The sequence below is a fragment of the Procambarus clarkii genome, chromosome 60 (genome assembly GCF_040958095.1).
Source record: "Procambarus clarkii isolate CNS0578487 chromosome 60, FALCON_Pclarkii_2.0, whole genome shotgun sequence".
NCBI lineage: Eukaryota > Metazoa > Arthropoda > Malacostraca > Decapoda > Cambaridae > Procambarus > Procambarus clarkii.
Window position 1 is genome coordinate 16,214,379 of NC_091209.1, and position 26,459 is coordinate 16,240,837.

At 36.8% G+C, this 26,459-nt stretch overlaps 2 protein-coding genes and 1 non-coding gene across 18 annotated transcripts in view; 1 reads left to right on the forward strand and 2 right to left on the reverse strand.

Annotated features, from left to right (window-relative positions):
* Positions 1–2,450: 2,450 nt before the first annotated feature.
* On the reverse strand, positions 2,451–9,523 carry LOC123766777 (ubiquitin-conjugating enzyme E2 J1). The gene is made up of 5 exons (XM_045756142.2): positions 9,325–9,523; positions 7,286–7,491; positions 6,723–6,913; positions 5,755–5,881; positions 2,451–5,621 (listed from the first exon to the last, which is right to left on the reverse strand). Exons 1-5 carry the CDS (start codon positions 9,353–9,355, stop codon positions 5,196–5,198), a joined length of 981 nt encoding a protein of 326 aa, XP_045612098.1. The 5' UTR covers positions 9,356–9,523; the 3' UTR covers positions 2,451–5,195.
* Positions 9,524–12,794: 3,271 nt separating this feature from the next.
* TRNAT-UGU (transfer RNA threonine (anticodon UGU)) lies at positions 12,795–12,866 on the reverse strand. Its single transcript has one exon. It is a non-coding gene; the product is annotated as a tRNA-Thr (tRNA).
* Positions 12,867–14,970: 2,104 nt separating this feature from the next.
* LOC123766774 (E3 SUMO-protein ligase RanBP2) overlaps positions 14,971–26,459 on the forward strand; it is a 69,215-nt gene continuing 57,726 nt past the window's right edge. For 15 of the 16 annotated variants that reach the window (XM_069307588.1, XM_045756134.2, XM_045756139.2 and 12 more), the window contains exons 1-8: positions 14,972–15,156; positions 19,493–19,718; positions 20,063–20,230; positions 21,084–21,268; positions 21,806–21,963; positions 24,024–24,144; positions 25,068–25,446; positions 26,117–26,353. In XM_069307588.1, coding sequence (XP_069163689.1) covers positions 15,085–15,156; positions 19,493–19,718; positions 20,063–20,230; positions 21,084–21,268; positions 21,806–21,963; positions 24,024–24,144; positions 25,068–25,446; positions 26,117–26,353 — 1,546 coding nt within the window. In that variant the 5' untranslated portion in view covers positions 14,972–15,084. Of the gene's footprint in view, positions 15,157–19,492; positions 19,719–20,062; positions 20,231–21,083; positions 21,269–21,805; positions 21,964–24,023; positions 24,145–25,067; positions 25,447–26,116; positions 26,354–26,459 lie in introns of all 16 variants that reach the window. The other variant, XM_069307592.1, reaches the window with a different exon arrangement.

Here is a 26,459-nt window from a genome sequence, read left to right on the forward strand (position 1 = left end):
AGTAATTTAATAGCGATAGTAATAATTGTCTGTCTCGGTGGTGTCAACTGTTACAAGCAGATGTGGTAAGTGCCAGTTCTGGTCACTAAGGCAATACTGACATGGAATAATGTATTGCTTAATCTTTGTCGACTATCTTAAAAGAAGCAAACATAGTAGAACTACACAAATCTTGTTATTTCTGGCATTTAAGTTACTTAAGGAAGTAATCTACTTCTGCATTTACTTTTAAAGGAGCAAGATAAATGGTATTAATAGTTATATCTAGAATATATTAAAGGCCAGGACAGCTTACAGGTTAAAATCTCACCCCATGGATTTGTTTGCTTTGGCAGCAAGTCTTTCAGACTTGCTGCCAAAGAGCTTTTGGCACATTATTTCTAGCCTTTTCCTCACAATGAGAGCTCAAAAACTTTATTTTTAAGTGTGTAAAGTAACAAAAACTATAGGTTTATATATCGATCAATTTAAAGTATCTTGCCTACACAGTATAGTGTTTTCCAATTAACTGAATCATAAAATAAAAAGTAAGTCCAGATTCTGCCTTCTAATTACTGTACCTCCAAGCAAGAGGAAAGGCACATGCATTATTGCCATCCAATACAACCTAATAAAATAGTTTCCACACATACACTAAGCATGGAGGGCTGAAGTTCTTCCCTTTATTCAACAATAATGGAACATACAAGTGTACTCCAATACTAATTTCATATTTCTGCATTAAACAATTATGTTCACATTTTTAAAAGGACTGAAAGAATCATTTCTTTACCACCACTTTGTCATAATCTGAGGCCAGATTCACAACGCAGTTACCCAAGTACTTATGAACGTGGACATCTTTCCTCACTCTTTGACAGCTTTGGTTACAATTATTAAACAGTTTACAAGCATGAAAACTTCCCAATCAACTGTTATTGTTATAAACAGCCTCCTAGTGCTTTGGAGATCATTAACCATTTAAAAATTGTAAACAAAGCCACCAAAGATTGAGAAAAGACGTACAGGTTCGTAAGTGCTTGCAGAACTGCTTGGTGAATCTGGCCCTTGGGATATAAACCCCATGAATCAGTGCCTTTGAGGCTCAAGTAATGAATTATTATTCAATGTGTACGAGGGATCAAGACACTTCCCATAGGGCTCTGTATCCTTCACACACATTGGTTTCAAGGTATTGGTTTCCAATACCATAGCACATTACACAATAGGACATCTTATGCAGAATGCCTTCTGCCATTTCTACCCACTGGTGCACAACAAAGGGAAAATTCTCATGCATAAGCTATCTCCTATATCCTTCACAATAATTACACTAGTAGGTAAAATTCTTTATTTGGCACTAAGGAGTCAGTTCTATTCTACTTCAATTCAATTTTATTTCAAAGCCTGCATTTAAGCAAACATGGAAGTATAATTAAAAGTACTGTACAGGACAAGAATTTAGTCTGAAGATGTGACTAGATATACAAACCCATGAACCACAACCCTTGGTAAAAATTCTACTTTCCAAACTCTTTTAGCTTAAACACCAAAATGTACTGTAGTTCTTATTTGGAGCACACAACAAAATATATCTGTTTAATGTTAACTATATTTTATATCACCAAAGTTCTCAAGACTATCAGAAGGTAGCAAGATACAATATACTGTACTAAAATAATTCTGCATAAAATTGTAACTATTTTTAATGTGTCAAAATAAAAAAATTCCCTTCAAAAAAAAAAAAAAAAAAAAAAAACAGGTCAATTCATTTCTCATGTAGCACAAAACCTGATTAATATTGAAATCGTATAACCAGTTTTTTGCTACATGAAGAATGACAAATTTATGGCATTGTAATTTAACGTTGAAGAAAACTAAGATATTAATATAATACTGTACATCAAACTTATAAGCTGCAGATTAGACACCCAACCCAAAAATCTTAAAATGGAGAATTGAACACAATAATGGTCCAGGATGGACAGAAACTTCATCAATTCTTTAGTTTCAGATTTGTGGGTTGTGTTTAACCTTCACCCATATTATTAACTCCATCTGCCTATAAGCTACAGTTTACCAACCAATGAAATCACAGCATTTATTATATATATATATCCATTTTCCATAAACAAAAGCTATTATTAAAATACTAGTACAGTACCCTGTATTAGGTTATAAGATCCAGCACAAGTAAAACTTGTATTTTCAACACTTCACTTCACACAAAAGCACTCTTCAAATAAGCTCAAGTTTTCTTCCCATAGCATATTGTATACAAAATCGTCCCCCTAATTACATTTGCCAAGAATACCAAATACAGTATTAATGAAAAAAAAGACGAATGTTTATAGCAGCTGTAATGCACTTTAAGACCTGGTTCACAAGATGGCTTAATCTGCTCATAATGGATCCAAAGCTTACAAGCCCCCAGGAGCAAAAGTAACATTTCTGTTATCTAAAGAAAGATATGCAAGTCATTTTCTTTATTAATTTAAGGAGTTTTTACAAGTAAACAAGAGACAGGGCTGGAAGCTGATAGATCAGTGTCGATTAAGAATAAACATTTTGCACCAAAGATTTTAAAAAATAACGCGGGAATAATATTTACAAACGTTAATTTAACAGTTTTATGACTAACTTTACATATTCCTATAAAACAAAAGATATATTCTTTAAAAAAATACCCTACTACAGTATTTAAGGCAGATGTGTAATACTGGGAAATCACCATCCACAATTTATGCACCAACACACCACAATTGCCTCTGCAGTTGGTAACAGAAAGGGGCTTAGTGCGTGTATTGTACAGGGCAATGTGTGAGTGGTAACTTTACAAAACAAGTAGCCATCAATACCAGGAGATAAATGAATGATAGGGCAATTGTGAAAAAATTGTGAGGTATATACACTACTTGGAAGGTGGGAGTTGAAAAGACAGATTAATAAAGACATAAGAGTGTGTTGTACAACTCAAACACCAAGATACCCAAGAGTCTTGCTATCTCAGTAATGTAGGGAAAAGTAAACAAATGAGGACAATGTGGGACCAGTACATCAGTATATAAAAATATGCACAAAACAGAAGATCTATTGTGGATGGTTTTCTAAAAAATATTTATGTACTGTCCTTGCTGTGGTGCTCGGAGGAAACTTTGAACTGGCTGCATGTATGTACTGTTATATTTTAAACTCTACAAATAATAACAATTGAACAAAGCTAAAAGAAAAAAATGTGAGAATACATCAATTTAATGTTACCAATCACCAGAGGCATTTGTTAAAGAACAGAGGAGGCAGAAACAAGCAAGTCAACACACTTGTATAACTGCTTCTGGTATAACCATGGCAACTCTTAGATACTGTATACAGTATCTTTAAATAAGTGAAATTTTTTGTATAATAATTGTTTTTGTGGCTAGAGAATGCAAGCATGGATGCAGATGCTCAATGGAGCTCTGAAAATTTATATTTAACCACAGGAATCCAAGAGTAAAAGTACTGCAATTGCTGACAAAATACATTAATATATATTTTTTGGAAAATGGTGGAAAGGTTTAAAAGACATATCAATAATGAAGGCAAAAACTTCCAACAAAACACCTTGAAAAGTGACACTTTCACATGATCGTGAATGCTAACAACACAACAGACATGAGGGCACGAGCATAAGGTATGCTTACAGACTATTTCATGCAGCTCCAAATAAAATACCTGTAATTTAAATGTGTTTAAAACTTATTATGAAATTCCTCTATCATAAATGTGTAAATATTTAATAAGTTAACATAATAGGGACTTACTTTCATGTGAAAGCATAACATTCATATTGATGTTTGATTGGAAAAAAATTGCAAAGCTTATTTTCTGCAATTACAAATAATTCAATTCCAATTCAAATAATACAAAATTCTTACTGGGTTAAAGATATTATATTAAATTATGCAAATTACAATATTTAATTCATGAATGTAAATGATCCTTAAGTTCATGCAGAATTCATAGAGCAAAGTCTGTGACAGGTGCACTTGCATTAAGAAACCCACCTAGCCTATGACCTGTACAATACACAATGTACAGCCACAGTCAGCTTGCAACCAAAAGATAACGGGTTTAATTTCTGAGCAGGACGAGAGGTTTGGCCGAGTTTCTTTACACCTAATGTCTCTGTTCACCCAGCATTAATTAGGTACTCCCAAGTTAGGCATCTTTTATGGGGTGCATTCAGGAAAAAGTGAAGTCAGTTGCCTTGGGGGACTTCGATAAATTTATCAATGGGAAACCGAGCATATAGGCTATAATGGTACTTTAGTCTAAATAGAAGAAAAATTCAAACCCTTCAAAAACCCTTTTTTTACCGAGTATTTTAACATGCCCAACAGAAAATGCCCATCACACAAACGTGTTATGACCCTTATTAGACAAGACAATATGTAATATGAAAGATATAATTAAATGAAAGTTCCTTTCCTGCACACTGAAGTTGCTAAACACTTCCAAAATTTCAAACACTGCTCAAAACATCAGATGAATTTGAGCATATCCATGTGTGACAACAATGATGATATGTTCAACTCAAAGTGGTTTTAAACTTGCTCAAACATGATAGATGCTTATACTTGCACAGTAAGGAAAAATGCATGCATGTGTATGGATAACACGAGTAGCAAGAAAAACAATATGAACAAAATATAGAAATACCTATGGTAATTCATTCTCTAGATTTAGAGAAAGCTTTGGAGAACAATTTTTGGCAGATGGGAATCTCCATTTGAAGCTATATTATTATAGACAATTGTAAAGACATCACCATTACCTTCTTAATTAAGCTTATCATAAACATTGATGAACAAAAAAAAAAAAAAAAAAAAAAATTAACTTTTTAACTTGCATCAAAAATTCAAACTCACTTGAGTAAATGACAATATGAACTCCTTCTCTGCATGGAGTTCTGGAATGAGGCTTCTTTTAACTGCACATGTGATGATTTATAGTCCAGAATTTATAGTCCAAAACAATGCATGAAAATAATGAAAAAGTTAACTGCCACTCAGTACTGCCGAGATCAAAGATAAAGAGAACAAAACAAGATGGATGTCATGTATGAATGCGATACATTATATACAACACACTGGTGTGGAAATATTATATAATTTACAATTAATAATATATGTGAAAGATTCAATTCATGGACATGAAAATGTAAACCACTAACATCAGAGAAGAACATCATCAAGTTCCTCTGATGTATCTCCTTCCAGGAGAAATATTCTCCTCATTACAAGTCCAATAAAGAGAAATATAGCAGATGACAGTGCCAAATTATACAAATACCCTTGATTTGAAGCAGAGGAAATGGGATTCTGTCTGCCATTATGTGCACCAACACCCTCCATTAATATTTCTGGAGCAGAATCTGCAACTGGTGCAGGTAGGGAGCTGGCAGAGGCACTGTTGCCAGGAAGAGTAATCTGACTGGTTGCCTGCAGTGTGTCCAATTCTTCGTTCCTAGATTCTGAAGGCTCAGACGAGCTAGAAATGGGGTCGGAAATGTCCTCTGCTGTGGAATGGTCAAGAGATGCCATAACGTCACTCATGCCACTGGATTCTTCCATTGAAGCTTCATTTCCTTTAGTTTCCACCTGGGATAACAATTATATTAGATGTTGATTAACCTATCAACATACTTAAAACCCAAGAAAAATAAGTTATAAAATACTGTATGACAATCTCAAATTGAAGAAGTAACAAATAGTGAGAAACAAGCAAACTTACCCTGACAGATACAGCAACTTGACCCATAACTTCTCTGGCTTCCTCTTGTAGCTCTTTGTTATCACTCGTCCTCTCCTTCAGCAGCACATTTATACTCCCACATTGAGGACACTCATATTCTTGAGATCTAAAAGTAAATTTAAGCTATACACAAAAACAAAATACATCTTTCATTCAATAATTACATAATATTTTGCATTCAACTTGTACTTATATTGCTGCATTAATTACATTTGAATAATATATTATTCAAATTTGTATATTATATTTTATTTTGTATATTATATTTGTATTAATAATACTGTACTACACCTATGAGAGGAGTGGGGGGGAAAGGTAGCTGGCATTTGGCACTTCCCTGCCTCACCCACAAACGTGCACAACTCGAGTGGGGGTTCATATTGACTGAATTTGTTTGATTCAAGTGGAAATTTACATAAATAAAAATTACATATCCTATGCAGAATTCAATTGCATAATTGATAGTTATAATATGATTATTACCACCCTTCAGCCAGGCTTCACATGTCATTACAGCATTATGGTAGTTGTTACTTAACACAGGTGTAAAAGTAATTATCTAGCCTTCCAGAGAAAGGATGAACAGCTGGGCAAACTGTGTGCCTGTTCTGTCAGATGCTGAATTCAGGTTGGCACATTAATAATGAACCTCAATAAACATTATATCACTATTGAATATAATTAGAAGCATTTCTTTTATTAAGTACTGTATGTGCATTTCAAACATCATCTTAAGCAGATATACTGTGCAGGGTTTTAAAATATGAGTGCAAAACACCCAGCCTCCCCCACAAGCAATATAGATGATGAAATCAGCCATTATCAATCATGCCATATTTAAAAAAAAATAATTTATCTTATATATTCTACAAGACACTGGTTAAAGAAAAACCATGAGGAGCAGGGCCTTAAGACAAATTACGAGAATTGAATTTAGATTTACTTACTTTATTGCTAGCTTGGCTCGTTCATTAGCTGTATAGTCTAGAGAGCCTATGGTGCCATTAGCAGGAGTTGGCATAAATCCTATTATAGCCAATAGTGCTGTACGAATACTCCAGGAAGGCTGCCATGTCTCTGGATGATGCCCAGATATACTCAGACAGATCTTTTTATTTGTCTCAAATCGTCCATTTGGCTGAAGGAAAAAGTTCATTGTTACCATAAGTGTGCCAACACCTCACCCAATTAGGTGAGTACAATACACTTTCAATACATCTACATACAAAAACTGGCAAATTTTGAACTCGAAAGTGAGAGATCTATTTAGTTGGAAAAAAATTATGTTTTCTGAAATATGTTGGAGTTATGGAGCTAGTAAAGTACTGTACTACAAGTAACAATGCTTTGCAGATAACATCCAGTAGTACAGTCCTATGGAAGGAATGGATGCAAGAAAATTTAAACACTGATCTCTGGGAGGTAAATGGGGAAACAGATTCAAAGTTTTTGACCTTTGTACAAAAAAATCACAAATTAAGTTCTACAAATATAAAGAAGTTATTTTTACCGTCAAAAATATGATATTTGGAGGCTTCATTGGGTAATCAGCAGGCATTATTATCCGACCATGGTAGACACCACCATCAAACTCAGAATCGGCAGGACCCCTAACTGTGAAATGCCACTCAAAGAGATTGTCATCAAGAGGTTGGGCAAAATACTCTTCAGTGGCCTCATGTAACTCCTTGGCTTCACGAAACAGACGCTTCACAGCTGTACAGAAAAATATGATTTTTTATTTTTATTTTTTCATCGTGCAAATACATTACTGTACAGTTCAAAGTGTATTTTACATGATGCCATACAAAATAAAAGCCTCTCAACTAAAATTGTATGCATGTATTGTACACTACAGTCTGTTGGACCAAGCTGGTGTCACATCAATGACAGACAACCTTTGCAAATACTGCATCAAATATAAAATCCTCACAATACAATGTTCCTGTGGACAAAGATTTCTGCAAAATTTTATATTTAATTGTACTGAGTAGGAAACATTTTGAGCAGCATCATTAGTTGGTCTGAAGTAGTTATGAAAACTATTATGTTTATTGTATGAAGAAATCACATTAACGTGATGTATTAATGAGCAAATCAGTTCGAGTCGTGAGAAGGAGCAATATCTATTTTACAACATGGTCATGCTATACAAAGATATTGCAGAACAGTGTTACCACCATACAATAATCCAATGCACATTTGAACTGTATTTATAAACCTTTAAATTTAATACTGTACAGTATATAATTTATTTTGGAGGGACAGGCAGCCTGTGTGTATATATATATATATATATACACATTAAGTTTATATCGAAGTCTCCACCCCCCCACCCCTAGGTCAAACTACTGTACTGACCTTCCCAAGGATGCAACCCCAACTCACTCCCGGGTATCTACTTACTGCTAGGTAAACAGAAGCATTAAATGATAGAAAACGAGTCTAACCATTTCTGTTCTGCACGGGATTCAAACCTGGAATTCAAGACAGAGTCGAGAACAAACCCAACTGTGCTACCGAGACCCTAATACAGTATTTACCCTCAACATTACAGGGAAATCAGTCTCTTTAATATTGGGCTGGCTGGATAATCTTATATTAATTTATTATACTAGTACAGTACTTTATTAAAATAAAAAGTTGCAAATGTAATGAATGCATTAATACAATAAAATTATAGTTATCCCTAAAATTTGCATATTTTCTAATATAAAATTTTCTGAGCTCATTTCCAAGTATACATTACAGTACAATATTACAAGTCATGATCAGTGATCCATGTGGAAAATAAATACCCCATTCACTGCTAACTTTCTCTGATTGGGGGTATTGTTATGTTAAATTACGAATGTTATGAACAGGTTACAGCTTTCATTTATAAAATGTTAAAAGACCATGTAGAAAGAGTAGTCGCATAAAATGCTATGCATACAAGTGGCTTTGTGAGAACATCCCATCGACTCTTCCTCACCATAATTGTTACACAACTCTTAGTACATTTTTAAATACATAGTATAAATGTTGTAATTAGTTTAATGCCCAACTAGGCTGTAAATAAATTATGTTGCAAGTGAAAATTCTCTCACTGATTGATGCCTATACAACAAATTTTATATACTGCACAGGAATTTATTGCATAATTCAAAACAAAGTAATGTTTTGTCTTGAAGTATTAATAAAATAAACAGACATTATTCAATAGCAATTTGGACATGTGAGAAGTGAACCCCAATAGACCTGAATTAATCAATCCCAATAGCTTGGTTCACTACGGGGGAATGCTATTAGAAACACACATTACAATTACATACACGACAATAGTCTATTACAAAAAAAAAAATCAAACCAACAGAATCCAAAGCTAGTTGTCCATCAAATCTTATGGAGGTCTTTTTAACAAAATTAAGATCGAGGCAGAAGGCTGGCCTCCTTGAGACAGTCGCCCAAGACCTACTGGAGGAGAAGAACCTGCAGCAACGTCACACTAATGAAAACCTGCACAGCGGCACCAGGATGATGTATTTACGCCTGCAGCGTGGTTATTACCCGGGCAGCGGGAGTTGTAGGAGGACTCCATGGTGAGGTAGAGAGGAGAGAGAGAGGCAAGAGGCAGGTGCCGAGGAGGAGGCCGCAGGAGAGGCAGTAGTGAGGAGCGAGGAGCGGCAGCCACGGCCACTGGTAAGCACACGTCACCTAGTGCTGCTGCTGCTGCTGCTGCTGCAGTGTTTACCTCCGCCCCTCCGCCACTAAAGGGTTGCCAGGTCCAAATTGCTGAAAGTAGCGAGCTGATGGTCTAAAAGTAGCGAATTTGTAATAAAAGTAGCCCAATTTTTTTGTTTAGTGACTGATACGGGTTTCAAAGTAATATATAAACAGTTTTGATATATAGAGAGTACACTACACGATGTTAATTGTTTTATTAATATTATTTCTGCGCACACACACACACACACACACATTATAAATATAAATATAATATAATAAACTATTTATATAAATATAAACTCTCCAGACACAAAGCAGAACGCTTTAAAAGAGACCAATGTCGTCTATGCCTTCAAATGCCCACTTGGGGACTGTAAGCCTCAAAGAATTCAGCATATAGGCAATACAACAACATCTCTTTCCAGGCGATACCTTGAGGCTACCTACATTGAGGTGCTTCCGGGGCTTAGTGTCCCCGCGGCCCGGTCGTCGACCAGGCCTCCTGGTTGCTGGACTGATCAACCAGGCTGTTAGACGCGGCTGCTCGCAGCCTGACGTATGAGTCACAGCCTGGTTGATCAGGTATTCTTTGGAGGTGCTTATCCAGTTCTCTCTTGAACACTGTGAGGGGTTTGCCAGTTATGCCCCTTATGTGTAGTGGAAGCGTGTTGAACAGTCTCGGGCCTCTGATGTTGATAGAGTTCTCTCTCAGAGTACCTGTTGCACCTCTGCTTTTCAACGGGGGTATTCTGCACATCCTGCCATGTCTTCTGGTCTCATGTGGTGTTATTTCTGTGTGCAGGTTTGGGACCAGCCCCTCAATTATTTTCCACGTGTAAATTATTATGTATCTCTCCCGCCTGCGCTCAAGGGAGTACAGATTTAGGCTCTTTAGTCGGTCCCAGTAATTTAGATGTTTTACTGAGTGGATTCTAGCAGTAAAGGATCTCTGCACGCTCTCTAGGTCAGCAATTTCTCGATTAACGATTAAGCGATTAACGATGCATAAGCAACAGGGCTCCATTAAGGAACATATAATCTCTTCCCACAACCAGACCATCACCAGAGAAGTCTTAACAAAAAACACGGAAATCATCGATAGATACAGCGATAGTAGGCGGCTTGATATCTGCGAGGCACTACACATTAAGAAGTCGACACCAGCAATCAACAGCCAATTAATGCACAACTATATTCTACCCACTTCAAGACTCCGCACCAATATAGAAGCATCAAGAAATATGGGCCAATAGGCCCTTTGCAGTTACTTCCATTCTTCCCTTTAACTTACAAAATATTATACCCATTGTTTCGTGTTCTGTCTTGTGTTGAAAGTTTGTTTTCACCTCATCCAAAACTTGTAACATATCACCTCACCCAAATGCAGGTATAAAATCGAAGATGTTTAAACTCTGTTCAGTTATAGTTGTGTGTGTGTAAACTAAAGTCTTTGAAAATGTAATAAGTTTTACGAAACGCGTTCAAGTGTCGCGTCAGACTAGAAATAAAAATGAATTTTGGAGAATTGATTTTTCAGTTACCATCAACCGTGAAAAGAATTATAAGAAACAGAAAATTCGTGTTAGAATTATTAATCTTACTTTTTCGGTCATATTTAATAATATATATATATATATATATATTATAATATATATATATATATATATATATATATATATATATATATATATATATATATATATATATATAATATAACTATTTTGTCTTACGACAAAAATCATACTAGAGCTTAGTCATCTCTCGTATCAGGAGCAGTTGAGGGCCACAGGGCTAATAACACTGCAAACCAGGCATGACAGGGCGGACTTCATAGAAACCTTTAAAATACTATACAATTTGGAGGATGTCGATCAGGACAATGTCTTCAAAAGGCCAGATTTTACACGAACAAGGAGCAACGGGTTCAAACTCAATAAGCCAGAATGTTAGACAGGAAACAGGAGATGCTTTTTTTACCCATAGGGATGTAAACCCGTGGAACCGCCTACCCGCCAAAGCCGTAAACGCCGAAACTCTTCTGAGTTTTAAAATACAGCTGGAAAATATCATCAGGGCAAATGGGGGGACCTTTGACAAGCCGTCGGCTTACTGCTCTCATCGATTCCGCTAGTGTTAAGTGGCCCTCAGGTAAATTCAGTTTCTGGAGGGGTGTCCCCGCTCCGTCCCATTGGGAAGTTGCCACAAATACTATTGTAGTATTTGTACATTGGATTGCATCAAATAATATTACCTTATACGCGAGAATAATTCTGAATACTGTACGCAGAGCGATAAAATTGCTTACAACCCTGCCCGAAACGCTTTGCGTAATAGTGGCTTTAGGCTTTGTATGTACTAGCTCTATCTATAAATCCATCAATGTTTGTATCTCACCTTGTATGTATGTACTTTACCTGAATAAACATTTGATTTGAAATTGACGAACGCGGCTTTGGGTCGGGCGGCGGCGTAGGGGAGCCTGGCCTAAGGACAGGCAACTGTAAATGCTTCACCCTCCACATACTTCAAGTGCAAATAATTGCCAACAGAACCTAATTACCGAACCTACTATACGCCTAATTAAACAGAATATAAAATTAATTTATACACGATAAAAACTATTTTTAATACAAACACTTTCGCGCTATCGGCGTTTTAATACACAGTACATGAAAGTCGATAATAAATGCGTGTTGGGGGTGGGTGGGGGGGGGACGACCGCCGCGTTAACGAGCCTAGCCTGACGACGGGGTGGTTTAACGCTATGGGGAAGTGTATTCTACGTAATATCCTACCCATATAATGTTGGCAAATCATGATCCTCAAAATCTTCCACAATATCCGAGAGAGGACAGACTATTTAGCATTAGTGGAATACAAACATTTGAATACTACAGAACCCGGATAAAAAAAAAAACAATACGGAAACAATGACCCCTCTGAGACGTCACAAAAACTCAATGTTATAATAGCAAACAAATGTATAATGCATTAAGCATTGTAGGTGGAGGTAAACTATATATTCATGCGTACCTCCAACCTGCTCAAATATATTGGCAAAAAAAAAAATGATCAGCCTTATATACACGGGAACGACGATGCTCACGCCGTCGCTGCTTCCTGACGACTGGCAGGGTTGAATTGAAATTGAAATAAGTTTATTGATGTAAAATACACACAAAGGGATGAGGTAGCTCAAGCTATTCTCACCCCGTTCAGTACATCATGTTAATACATACATAGACACACATCACAAACAATAAACATATTACCAAACATTCTGAGAAACAGATGGACTCAGAGAGTCTACCTGCCCCCTGTGAGAATCGAACTCACGACCCCTGGTTTACAAGACCAGTGCTCTGCCCCTGAGCTAAGGAGGCTGTTATTTTCTGGGTCGTAGTCGATGACCCTCAAGCGACCAACCTACCCAGAGACTGCCTAAAATTATTTGAACGCCATATTGAAATTCCTAGCGTATAGTGCCAGGAGTGTGTAGATTAATATTTATATATACATTATAGGCCTTTCTAAAGTAATTTATAGATCTGAATATCATATATTGTCTAACAAACGAATTATTTAAGTTAATATTTTAATTATGCCAGATACAAGTCTCATCGCGCACAAAAAGATTCGTCAGCGGATTTTGTTTTGATTTTATTTTATTTATATATAAAACGAGTTCTTAAATTCTTGTAAAGCCACTAGCATGCATAGTGTTTCGAGCAGGTCCTTAATCCTAATTTTTTCACCCAGAATACGACCCGTCAACAAGGCCAAACAACCTATTCTCTGCTGGGTGAACAGTTAAGGATCGTCGCCCGGACAATCCTTCCCGGCCAGCAGGTCAAAGCGCTAGCAAAGAGCCGGGCGCGCGCTTTACCACTACGCCACAGACACTGCTCCGTGGCGTAGTGGAATTTTGAATTTTGAAACCTGACTAACCTAACTCAACCCAACTAAACGTAACTAGAAGTCTAGTTACTTCTAGAAATGAAAAATGTCTAGAAATCCAACATTCTGCCTGTAACTCATTGTGTATGTATGGCCTTTTTTACTAAATAAAATTATCATTATCAAAATTTATCATAATAGCCTATGCACCTCCCCCCCCCACGCGACTCCACCGCAAAGAAAATGAAAGGGTTAGTTACATGAAATATATTCTAGATGAATCTATATGTCGTGGCCCAAAACATACCACTCTCATGATAACAGAGATACCACTTATCACTACCATGGGGGGGGGGGGGGGGGTTGGAGGCCGGCTCTCAAGCACAGCTGTAAGCTCAGGTCAGGCGAGAGATTGTCAACATATGCTAGACTATTATTACTATTGTTCATATTTCTTACATTTTACCCTAGGTATAGTATTTTATTATATTACACAGTATTTTAATTCATTATTATACACCCCCCATACCCACCCCGTGAGCGGTGGTGGTGGAAAAGTTACAGTATTGAGAGCTTATTTAGTTCTTCAAACCCCAATATTTGTTACGCTAAGCAAGTTACTGAATATATGAACTAGTTACAGAGTTTTTAACATAAACATCGACAGTCTAATTTACAGATTTAGTTTCGCCTGGATAGCTTTTCAGAGCACAATACATATATTTGTATCAAGTTGAATATAGGTTTAGGGGCACACATATAATAGGCCCATGAGCCGAACGCCAATATTTATTTAGCTAAAAAGTTACACCATTAATTAATCAGTTGGGTTCCTTAACCCAGACAGTCCCATAGTACATTGGGCTCATCAGGTACTGAACTTGTGTTCATTGGCTAAACCAGTTTTTGACCATGTTACAACACCCGGATATACAGTAGTTTAATTGGGGTACAAATCCACAAGGGCCGTGACGAGGATTCACGTCACGTCATATATATATATATATATATATATATATATATATATATATATATATATATATATATATATATATATATATATATATATATATATATATATAAGCAGGTCCTAATAAATGAACTAAACTAGCTAAAGGTTTTGTAACTGGTCTGGCTATTTCATGTCGCATTTTACTCGCATCTTCCAATAATTAAAACAATGTTACTATAGATGGGTGTTTACAAAGGCCATTCACCGCGGGGTTACTGATCCATTCAATGACAGGGAATTCTTAACAGGAATAAACGTCCCCCTCCCCCTAGATATTTTTCTTGTGTTATGTTTTTAAAATATGAGCATAGTATTGCCCTAGCGAGTGTGTGAGGCGGGAGAGGTGCGAGACATATACATGAATAATGGCCGCCACCTCCTGTGGGGGAGGCAACTTTATTTTTAAAATTACGCGCACTTCGCATTTCTTAACAAACATCTGAAAACCTCACGATTTCACACATTTTATTATTTCCATATGAACGTCGTATTTAGTTAGAATTATCTGAATGATATTAAGGGTATAAATGTGAGGTGAGAGAAGAAATAAGAAGGTGGTTTTGAGTGGTAGTTAAGAAGTGCGTTGAGTACAGGTCCCTCGGTGAGCCCTGGAGATTGATCGTCAGGGTGCGCGAGCGGCTCAACATTGTGTTTTAACCCCTCACACTTCCGCCAACTATGATCCAGTGACAATGTTGCGCTCAAAGAAGGAAGTGGACCGTCACGTGCGGGATTTGCTCAATAAAACCAAGACAGAGGAGGAGGTAAGAGAGTGCCGGGGCGGTGGTGAGCCATGCCTGCCTGCCTGCCGCTCTGAGAACACAGCTATCTTGGCCTCCCGCTCCCACCTCCACTCCCGTGACTCCCAGCGTGGCATCATGGCTGGCTTAACGGCGCAATAAGCTAAAGAGTTAGGTTATGGAGGTGTAGGTAGTGGCTGGGGCACCTGTAGGAGGGAGGCCAGGCGTGCAGGCAACGCTGGACATTGTTGTCAATGTTAATCTCAAAATGGCATGCGCTTTAAAGTTGCTGAGATGGGCTGGTTTAATATTTACAGTAGCACGTATTAAGTTTGTTTACACAGACTTTTTACGTTCAAATCTCTTATTGTCACTACTATAGGTTTGTGAAGGTGTATATGAGATAGGACTGAGAATGGGTTTAAAGGTGGTGTGAGGCGGTCTAGGTACTGGTGCACGTCACCCGAGTAGCATTATATGTATATAACAAACTGAAACTGCAGCTTTACGGGCTACTCATGCCCGTGCCACCTCTTGGGTGGCTTAATCTTTATCAATCAATCTTGAAACTGTTGGGGACACAAAGTCCGCAATAAAAACTGCAGAAATCCCCAACACATAATCTGTAAGCTAGTTGGGATCACTGCTAGTAACTTACTTGTTCAGACTGATAAGCAAAATTGGCTCTTTGTACTTTTTATTTTTATAACTATAGTTACTTTACATTTGTTGTCTTGCTGGTGCATTAAATTTGTGCCACTTGTCACTCTTGTGTTGAAAGTACACCTTGTGGTGAAGAAATAACCATAAAACCAAATGTACCACGTACAAGCAGAGGTCTCTAATGATTTTTTGGAAATATCCAACCATAAACAGCTGCAGAGCTGTGTTGTCTTCAACAACTGCTCCAAAGATCCCATGTAAGGACTGTGGCAATCCAATGATTGATTTGCTTTGAAATATTTTCATAAGATTATTTGTTCTGCTTGTATTTATACTGTATAAATCCCAGCACTCCCCAGTCTTTAGCACTTGCATAATGCACAAAGCCGAGAGTATACAAAATGGTCGGCATAGAGTATTTAAAAAAAAATCATAAATCCACCACTTTTTTTCTCGTACTGTTAATTGGCAAGTTATCTCGCTTGCGATGTTTCATTGGAGTCAACCACCTCAAACTAAAATACTGTACCTTAAAACCATCATCTCCCAGCAAAAATCTTCAATCAGAAGTACAATCAATCAAGGTTGTACAGTACAACCTCGATTCAACGCACTATATGGGACCAACCCCGGTGTGTTGCAGCGTTGGATTCGTTGCAAGAGGTGACCTTCAAGAGGCGTTTGCATCGGTATCTTTTTTTTTCTTGTAAACAATAAAAATGCATATCATATTATATAGTGTATCTATATTACTATTCTACTAAAAAAGTATCACGGTTGTTATTTATCTTATTGTTGGAGTTATGTCCATCTTGTATTGATCTCCATCTTGAATTCTCATGGAGGTGTGAATGCTGTACAGTAAATACGTACCGTACTGTATTATGCCATTAGCACAATATTGATAAGTAGTTCTGCTGTATGTTGAGTACTACAATACAGTTTATGAAAACTATTTTACACTAAAATTACTGTACTGCAACCTTAATTTGAACACTAACACTATGTACTTAAATTTAACACTTATTCTAACCATACACTCCACACACGATGTTCTTAGATGTTTGCATCAGCTTTGCTGGTGCTCGCTGCTGCAGTGTTTGCTTCAGCTGCTTCTGGCTGTTGTACCGGTGCTGAGGTACGGCTGTGCTCGTGCTGGTTGATTTTCTGTTACTAGTTCCTGCAAAATATTGCTTCATTTTTGGTATTAATAAGGCACTAATAGCAAGCCCCTGAGATATCTTGTATAACAATACAGCTGTAGTCAAAAAATGGTAAATTCCACGATTATTCTTCCACCGGCAGATAAATACGTCAATTGCAGACAAAGCTAAGGGTACTGGGTGCCTACTGTATGAATGCAGACTAGGTCTATACACCCTACAGTAGGCTGGTATTTAAGCCAGATCCAGTAACATAAATTTCTCTCAAATACTGTATTGGATTTACATCGAATTACATATTTTTGGGTTATATATTTAGTTTAGTAACATTATTACGATAATAAGAGCTATAAAAATACTTAATTTAGAACCGATTTATTAATTTTATTATTTCGAAGCCATGGATCACTGAAGTGTGGCGACCAAATCGAACAAAATACACATGGTGTTATGTGCACATGGATTAGACTCGTTCACTTGCACTGGAGTTGTGCCGTCAATAACTTGAATAATTTCTCAAATAGCAGAGTTATATAGTTATAGTTCATTTATTATGCACCTCATACCCATCTTGTGGACGGTAGTAGAAAGGGTTAGAGGCACATAATGGGCTCAGGGACTGAACCTCACAAATAGCAGATATCTATCATATTACAGTATATTTTTGGTTTTACAGTATTTAGTTCAGTTTAATTAGGATAATAAAGAGCTATTAAAACACCAGTTTTAGAAATGATTTATTAATCTGACATTCAAGTTATGGGTCGCTGAACTATGACGACACAGAGGAAAGTGAGTGAAACCCTCACTGTAAAGCAAGGTTTACGGTACAGTATTCCCTTATCTGTCCACCCACACTCATCTTGTTTCATCACAGAAAATGTATATAAGAAGATTTCAGCAAATAAGCTAGCTATTCACACTTCAGCCTATAAATTAATTTGCATGTGCCACAAATCGGTGAATGAAACTCATGGAAACACGGTCGTTCACTTGTGTGGACCACTGGCTAGTGTTTGGTTAATATGCTTCACTTGTGTGGACCATTCTGGCTGGTGTTTGGTTAATATGCTTCACTTGTTGTGTAGTCCAACTTGTCATATGAAGGAATTATTAATTATAACCTGTGATAGAATGGGGAAGTTTTCCACCAGTCTGTGAACTATCCCAACATGGTAAGCAAATCCGCACATTCCCCGCTTCGGTGAACCATTCGATCCGGGTGAGTAAATCCGGCCTAAAAAGTGTGCAACCTAGCCAGAGATTCGTTGAATCGGGGTACGTTGAATCGAGGTTGTACTGTAAAGTGATTGTTTTTTGACAAAAAATAAATATTTTTATTTTTGACAAATATCTCTTCTGTTCAAATCATTAAACCATGCTAAACATACCCCTATATGTTTTTTGTGGTGTTTACTTATAAAGCCTTATCCTTCAATCTGATCCAAATTTGAAGCTCTTCATAGATGGCTGTAACAGCCCATGAACATCAAACCAGAAATGCAAATGTTGCCATACAAATGGCAACAAATACTGTGTATCGACCCATTCACAAACGATGTACCAAAAATAAGTGCTCAACCTATAGTTTATTCAAAAGTAAAACAGAGTACCCATTTCATGAAAATCCTCGAGTAAACATTGACCCTCTCGGTGCCGACAATGTTTATTTTATCCAGATCTAAGCGAGTTTCTTGAGGTTGAATACTGTGTGATTGATAAATATTGGGTAGATACGATAAAAATAAATAAACGTAAACAATAAAAGAATCGGGATGCACTCGCTGTCCTCATATAAATAGTGACATGTAAGTATCTCATAATAATAGCAGAAAATTTATCATTTAGTGAGCATAACCAAGCAATGTAATGGCCACGAAAATATAGTAGCTTCCAGTTTAGAGATGCCACCACACCGCTGGTACTTTCCAAATCGCTTGTGCTTTCCAGCTTTGTGGGTCTTGGTACTCTTCCTCCTTTAAACCAGGAGTAACTTGTGAAATGGAAGGAATACAAAATATGTACTGTACAGTATATGCAAAATGTTTACACAGTAAAGCCCTCATATTTCAGTGACATTGTTGGAGCTCTCATAATATTTTGTTTTCAAAGAAAACAGACGGAGCACATCTACATGGAGATACTGTACTGGAAAACCGGGTTCCAAATTTGCAGAATAAAATAGTTTTGCCATTTATACTAAGTGTTCAGTAATGTAAAATTTAAACTAAATGTTCAGCATAAGTTTACCCACCTTTCAAACCAAAAAATGCATTATTTTTACAACTAATATCACGAGTACGTATAATAAATTTTTGATTAGTAAATTTCTGCACGGTACAGTATAAGGGTTGTCTGAATTTTGCTGTGCACGATTATACAAGTCCAGATCAAATTTGAATTGTAGAGGCTGGGGAAGGGGGGGTTTTAATCTGATATGAACCATTAGTTATTTGGATGTGTGTATTGTAGAGGCAAACAAGTCAGTTTATGCTGTTTTATCAACAGTTTCAAATATTTGTTTCTTTTTTCAGCGCAAAGTACGGGGCTATAATATTGCACGGCTCTACTTCAACATTAGTGAATATGAAAATGCTCGTCGTTACCTCAGCGAGTTTCTTGCTGTACGTCCCAAGGCAATGGATGCACACCGCCTCATGGGCCAAATATATGAAGGTTTAGGAAACAAGGAAAAAGCCGTGCAGTCATACAAGACTTCATACGAGTTAGGAGAGGGTCAGAAAGAAATAGTTTTAAAAAGTGAGTACATGCCTGTATAATCTAATAGTAGTAGCTTTATTTTTAATTATACTGTACTGTGTATAATTTTTTAAGTAAGACCTGTAGTTTACTGTATTTGAAATTCCCATATTTTATAATTTAAACAGTATAGCAGGTATATAGTACATGTATATACATCTAATGCTTGTAGAACTAGCCACATTTGAGACTGAAAATGTTTAAAACAAGCATTGATTTTATTTCTTTATGGTGAAATTATTATATCCGTGCAGTACTTAAATTTTAAAATAAGATTTGCTTATTTGCATTATCTAAGGGGGGTATAGTATGTTACATATGCATTATTTTATTTATATTTGCAGTTTGTGAGTTGTATACAGATGTACAGGCAGACTCTTCTGTTCGCCTATATTGGGCAGAAGAAGGCCATCGTTTGTTTCCTCACCATGAGAGTGTTGTAAAGCTCCGTGAGGCTCTTCTCACCGGCTCGGGCTCTCATTCACGGCAGGAACTCGAGAAACTATACTTAGGCGAGTCATTTGGTTTTTATGGCATGCATGATATTAATTCTGAAACATATGGAGACACTTTATTTATAAATACCATTTTTATTGAATCATGTACAGTACCTAGTTTAAAATAATTGTGCTTTTTTTTTTTAATAAGAAATTTAACCTGTCATTTTTTAAACTGTAAAGAAAAATTAATTACTTTACCATAGTAAAAATGCATCTTTGCAGTTGTGGGTAAATACAATCTTTAAAATCTACATTCAACTGCCTTAGTCTGAAGATATTAAAGCTGGGCCAATGCTTATGAATAACCCATTGTGATGCCTTTGTAAACACAACTTGTTTATAATGCTGAATATTTACAGATTAGACTTGTAGGGTGTCATTTGAACTACATAATGAGTTTATCACACTAAAATCTGATGCATAATTATTTAAGCATCAAGCATCAAAGGATTTGAATAGGAATCATAAGAGACTGAAATAAGAGTTCTATTTACATGCTAATAAATAAACGTTGTCAGTCATCATTTGCTGACGGCAACTTCAGTTGCTTATGATGTTTTACCCGGCCCAGGTCAGGATGGCTTCATGGCCATGTAAATTCAAACCACTTATAAACAATGTGGGGAAAATGTCACACAATATGGTCTTCTCAACCCTAATTATGACTTGTTGCTTGTAAAAATAATTTGTATTATGTTTACAGTATGTATTGTAATTTTAATGGAGTTAATTTTTTTTATTCCACATGTCAATTTTAGACAAAATGGGCACACTGAATACTTGTCCACCAACTTTGATACCTACAATGTGAATACCAAATTTCGTTAGAACAAGGTATTAATTTTTTAATTATATATTTTAACAGATGAAATCAAAGCCAGTCCAACAGTTGTTAGACTACAGACAAACTTATTACAACTTTATAAAGACTGGGGTGCAGAAGACAAGAACAAGCTTAACGAAGCCTACAATTACAGTTGTCAAGTAGAGACTCGGAAAGCTTTTTCAGATTCCCTAGAATGGTATCAAACCCTATACGACATTATGCAAGTAAGGAGAACCATTAATATTAATATGTTCAGTGTTCAGAGGACTATATCCTACTAATTTAGTGTACATGATAGAATTGCATTATTACCTGCTTTCCTAACTACGTACACTAGTCAAAACATTGACTTGTGATGAACAGAATCCACGTAGGCGATGAGACACACTAACGTGGCTGAAGTATGTTGACCAGACCACACACTAGAAGGTGAAGGGACGACGACGTTTCGGTCCATCCTGGACCATTCTCAAGTCAATGGACTTCTCAATCGACTTGAGAATGGTCCAGGACGGACCGAAACGTTGTCGTTTCCACATTTTCGTTTCCTAAATGTCCACATTTAGTTTTTTTCACATGGATCAACAAAGCTTTCAACTAATGAACATATATCTTGTCATTATCTGCAGCCAAACACTTTTGGCCTTTGGGCAAGTTAGCAAATATCTTATACTTTGAATATGACCAAGTGTGCTATTGAAAGCTTTGACTAGGTAAACTGCTATTACAATGTAATCATAATCCTGATTTCTTTTTGTCAGGCTTACCAAAGTATGACTGATGTCAGTAATGATGTGGAATTCCACACCAACTTCTTGTCCGCTCTGGAGCGGCTCGCCTACCTCACTTTGGCATCCAGCGGTGGCAGTGCCCTCATGTCACAATGCACATTAACAGATGCTGCCACACTTCTTCACAAGTGAGTTGGTTATTGCGCTCATGCATTTGGTTTTGGTTTAGCGCTGAAATCTAAAAATGTGGTTCTCCATTTAAATGTATCTTATAAATTTGTAATTGTGTATGGTAATTGATTATTAGGGATCTTATGTAAGGATGCTTTGTAGTTTTTATTTTCTATAGAGCACATTTCCATTGTGACTTAACACCTATAGAGGTGAAGAGGCAGTTTGAAGATAATGTCACTGCTAAAGCCAGAGGGTTTGTTGCAGTTGCTACAAAGTCTTGAAATACCAGCAAACAGTAAAGGACAAGGTATTACACTAAGATGGAAACCTATTTAAAAAAAAGTGACGGAAAGGGATGCAAAGAATTCGGCAGAAATTTCACATCAGTGGAGGGCTATGATAATGGCCCGATGGAAATGGAAGGATGGAAGCCATCATGGAGGATATGTTGGCAACTAAAGGTTAGGTACAGAATTTCCTGGAAGAATTGGGTGAGGGCAAACCAGTAGGAACAGACTAGACTTTCAATGAACACTGAGTGGCAACCTGATAATATATAACCCACTGGCAGGTTTGTAAAGTAACCAGTCAGGCAGTGCTTAGTGCAATTGGCTCGCAACCAATTGAACCTAATCTGGGCGGCTAAATGTGGTGTGTTAACAAAGAAAGATATTAGAGACATTAAATTACAGATCTGACAGTGCAGAACCTGCTTCTCTTTCTTTCACTGCAACCAAGAGAACTATCACGACTGCAATAGTATCACCAGATGTTGATAACCCAGCCACACAATGTAGAGGGCTGCTCTGCTTCGATACTCTTAAAGATCAATGCTTAAACATTGGTCAACCATAATCAAAATGCTTGTCTATCTTTTTATGCCAGATAAAAATCTGGGTGTCTTGCAACAGGTGCAAGGTTCTATACCATTCTGCGGTCTATGGGTCTTCAAATCAACCTGTAGGAGGGGGATTTTGTTAGTGTTGTTTAACAAGTATATTTTGGGTCTCCCAAATTATCATTTAGAAATGCATTGAGGAAGGGTTGCGTAAAGGCTTTTGATCTCGGACACTTAAGTACTGTATATATAATTTGCTTGTGACAATAAAATAATTGTGGATGACTTTAGGATAGCAGAGCCCTAAAAATAAACACTGGTGCAACTGACTAAACTTAACCAATTCACTACGTAACTGTGCCTGCTTTCAACATTGATTGACACAAAACGTTGCTGCCTTTTAATGAGGCTGCAGCAATTAAGAGGGCATGTGGAGTCCTGGAAATAATGGCATGCACAACAATGCAATGTGAATCCTGGGAGCACTCGGTCTGAGATAGAACTATACTCTATACACATGATGTATACTATATCTTGTAGCTAAATGTGGATGTGTGTGAGAGATCACACTGATACTTGTCTAGAATGACTTGGTAGAAGGTTTCTCAATCTGCTTGGACACAGTATGTAGTATTGTTTATAGATGTCTGGTATAGGGATAAAGAATGTCCCCCTCATTTGGCAAAGATCTAAACCTATCAAGTTTTGTCATAATATAATGGTATTAAATATCTTTGTATGGAATATCCAGTTATCTGCAGTGGGGTAGCACTCTTAAGTGTGTGATACTTTGTTCAACAACACTTTAGTTTTCGAATGTATTGATTAGGTTGTACCGTGTTCCTTCCTATCTTGTTCAAAAATGCATCACATTGTCCTTTTTTCACAATGTAATCACAAGCCTTGTTTACATCTTTAGCAAATAGATTTCTCAATTTCCTTTTAAGCCTTTTTTGCATGAAATTGGTGGTTTGTTTTGTACATAAAAGCTGAAAATAAAATCTAGGTATATTATTTATAAAGGACTAATTTATCATAAAGAATTTTTTTTTACTGAACTGCTACAATTTAATGATTTGTCAGATGTGAAAACTTTGCTTGTTCTTTGTTATAGCAAAAAGTAAGTAACTTTAGATTTAGGCTCATGTATTGAACATGTAAAATAAGTTTTATTTTTAATGTGAAACTTTTCTGGTTGCTGCTCATTGCATAAAGTTACTGTAATATTTTATACAGATTTGATCAGAACTTGAGTACAAGCCTCAATGTTGTGGGCCAAAACACACAGTTTGGTCAGCTGATGATGGGACAGCTGTATCTTCATATGGCCATTTTCCTCATGCATAGTGCCAAGAAGGTAAAGTACCATTTAGAACTAAAACACTGCAGGAGAGCTTCCAGCTGTCGATGACCAAACCACACCTCAGAAGATGAAGAAACGACGATAGTTTGGTCCGTCCTGGACTATTATCAAGTGGTGTGCCAGGTGACTTGATAATGGTCCAGGTTGGACCAAAACGTTGTTTCTCCATCGTCTGATGTGTGGTTTGGTCATCATATCTTCAGCCATGTTATTGTGACTCATTGCTTTCCAGTGTTTGCTTTAGACTTGGCCTTTTTTCAGTTGTGACTTATTCTACATGATTCTATGCACACTTTTCTATTTAAAATAGACAAATATAGAATAGTTTGTCAAAATAAGAACTTTAGCTTGCATGTGTGATTTTGGTGTTGAATGTGGCATCTTTGGGTCATGTAACAACCATTTTGGTGGAATAAGTAGGTAGTCAATGGTAGGGTATGTAAACAGTCTTGATCAGCTCACCTAATTTATTGAGGCCAATAGACAGTGTTCCATTTAAGCTCTAATCCCAGTAAACCTTAATTTAAATGTCTTTGTTGACAGCATTCAAATTTAGGTGCATTAAGTGTGAAGACAGATTAGTGATGTATGTGGGAGCATAGTCTCCCTGAACTGGTGAGTGACTGTATTTAACGTTTGTGTGGTTGCTGATATTTAGTATTAAGAGCTGTTTGATGATGGCTTGAAACACTCGTTAGTGTTAATTTTGTTATAAACTTGGTGCAAGTTACTGATGTGTGGGAGGCATAGAGAATACTGCCTGGAAGAGCATAGTAATTTTTATAGGTCACAGCAAAGGCAATGTTGTCTATTTGAAAATGCTTGGCCATTAGATATTTTGTTTATCTTTAAAATTAACTGGATAACATATTGAAGCTGAAGTGTGTAGGGGAAATTAAAAATTAAATTACTTTCAGGATGGATTAATGCACACAAGTACCCGTGCTGGTGCGCTCTTGTTTCATGCCTGTCGTTTCCGGGCCCCAGAAAGTGGGCACCAGTCTAAATCTTGGACAACGCGAGATCAGTTTTGGCACAAACTGGCCTGCCACCGGCTCTCCCAGGCTGCTCATGTCCTACATCATATGGCCAAAACTGAGGCTGAGAAAGTGGCATTCATCAATAAAGTCAAACAGCAGTTTAGCAATAAAGAAGCTCAAGAGAACATCTATCAGACTTTATTTGGGGCTTCATGTGCCAACAAGAAAGATCAGAGCTTCTTCTTGAAGGACGATGACTTTATAAATGCCTCTCTAAGTTATCCCGACTCCGAACAAATAAAGGTGTGGGACAGAGGTAAGCAAACTGTATCCTACAACTCTGTTAATGTACATTAGTGAGCCTGAGGCTGGTGTGTTTTTTTGTTTTTTTTTTACTTATACAGTACTGTACTTGATATCCTTACATGTCTGAAATAATGTTTGATTGCTAAGTTATAAATATTATATAAAGTTTAATGTCTTGAGGCTCTGAAAAAGTCTTTTCTGGCAATTAGAAAATCTGATCAGGGACTTCCATCTAAATTCATAATGTTTATTTAAATTTAGTTCATTCACATACATCCAAGATTAAATTCAGACCTATAAAATATGAAGCTATTGCCTTATGAAGAAAACAATGCTTGGTTAGGAAGGCCTTAGAGTAGCTAACTGCTAGTTTGTTTGTTTTAAATTTTCCCAAAGTGAACCGTAAAGTATATGGTGTTAATTCACTTGTGAGTTTAATCTATTAAGTTATCAAAGTGATGATTGTGAAAAAAGTAAGAAAAGGCTGGGGGCAAAGTATCATTATGAGAGCCTACAAGGAAATTCATTATGAATGGTTAACTGAGAACTGTGTGTGTTGTGCAGTTGGTAATGTATAATACTGTATTTTTATACCATATTTGGACATTACTTGTAAACAAATTAATGTTCCTTTGCCTAAAATAATTTGTTCCCATCTGAATGCTCCTCTCCTCTTTCAGTGGTGGGAAGCATGTACTGTGCCAGTCTTGGAGACATGGTTTGGCTATGTTTGCAACAAGCATCCAATAGTGTTAAGGAGCCACAACCTTACTATACCTTCACTCTGTTTGAGGGTCTCCAGTTCTCCACAAGTAATGTCAATACAGGGGCTCCGGAGACTCTGTGTCACCTTGATCTTCTGGCTTTCCTGGCTGCAACTGTTTACTGTCAGATTGCTGCTTCAAAAGAATCTCATGGTAAGTTGGAAATTATTCAGCAACTTGCAAGTGAACCATGGAAATAGAAAATCAATAGGGAATGTAGTTTAGTGTTCCTTTCTATTTGTGCTACAGGAATGACTTC

What these genes read in the sequence shown, in the direction of transcription:
- LOC123766777 (XM_045756142.2), bottom strand. Translation starts at nt 9,355, where the DNA reads ATGGAGTCCTCCTACAACTCCCGCTGCCCGG. An exon ending in CTACAACTCCCGCTGCCCGG is followed by an intron (nt 7,492 to 9,324) that starts GTAATAACCACG and finishes TTTTCTGTACAG; the next exon opens with CTGTGAAGCGTCTGTTTCGT. An exon ending in CAAATATCATATTTTTGACG is followed by an intron (nt 6,914 to 7,285) that starts GTAAAAATAACT and finishes TTTTTCCTTCAG; the next exon opens with CCAAATGGACGATTTGAGAC.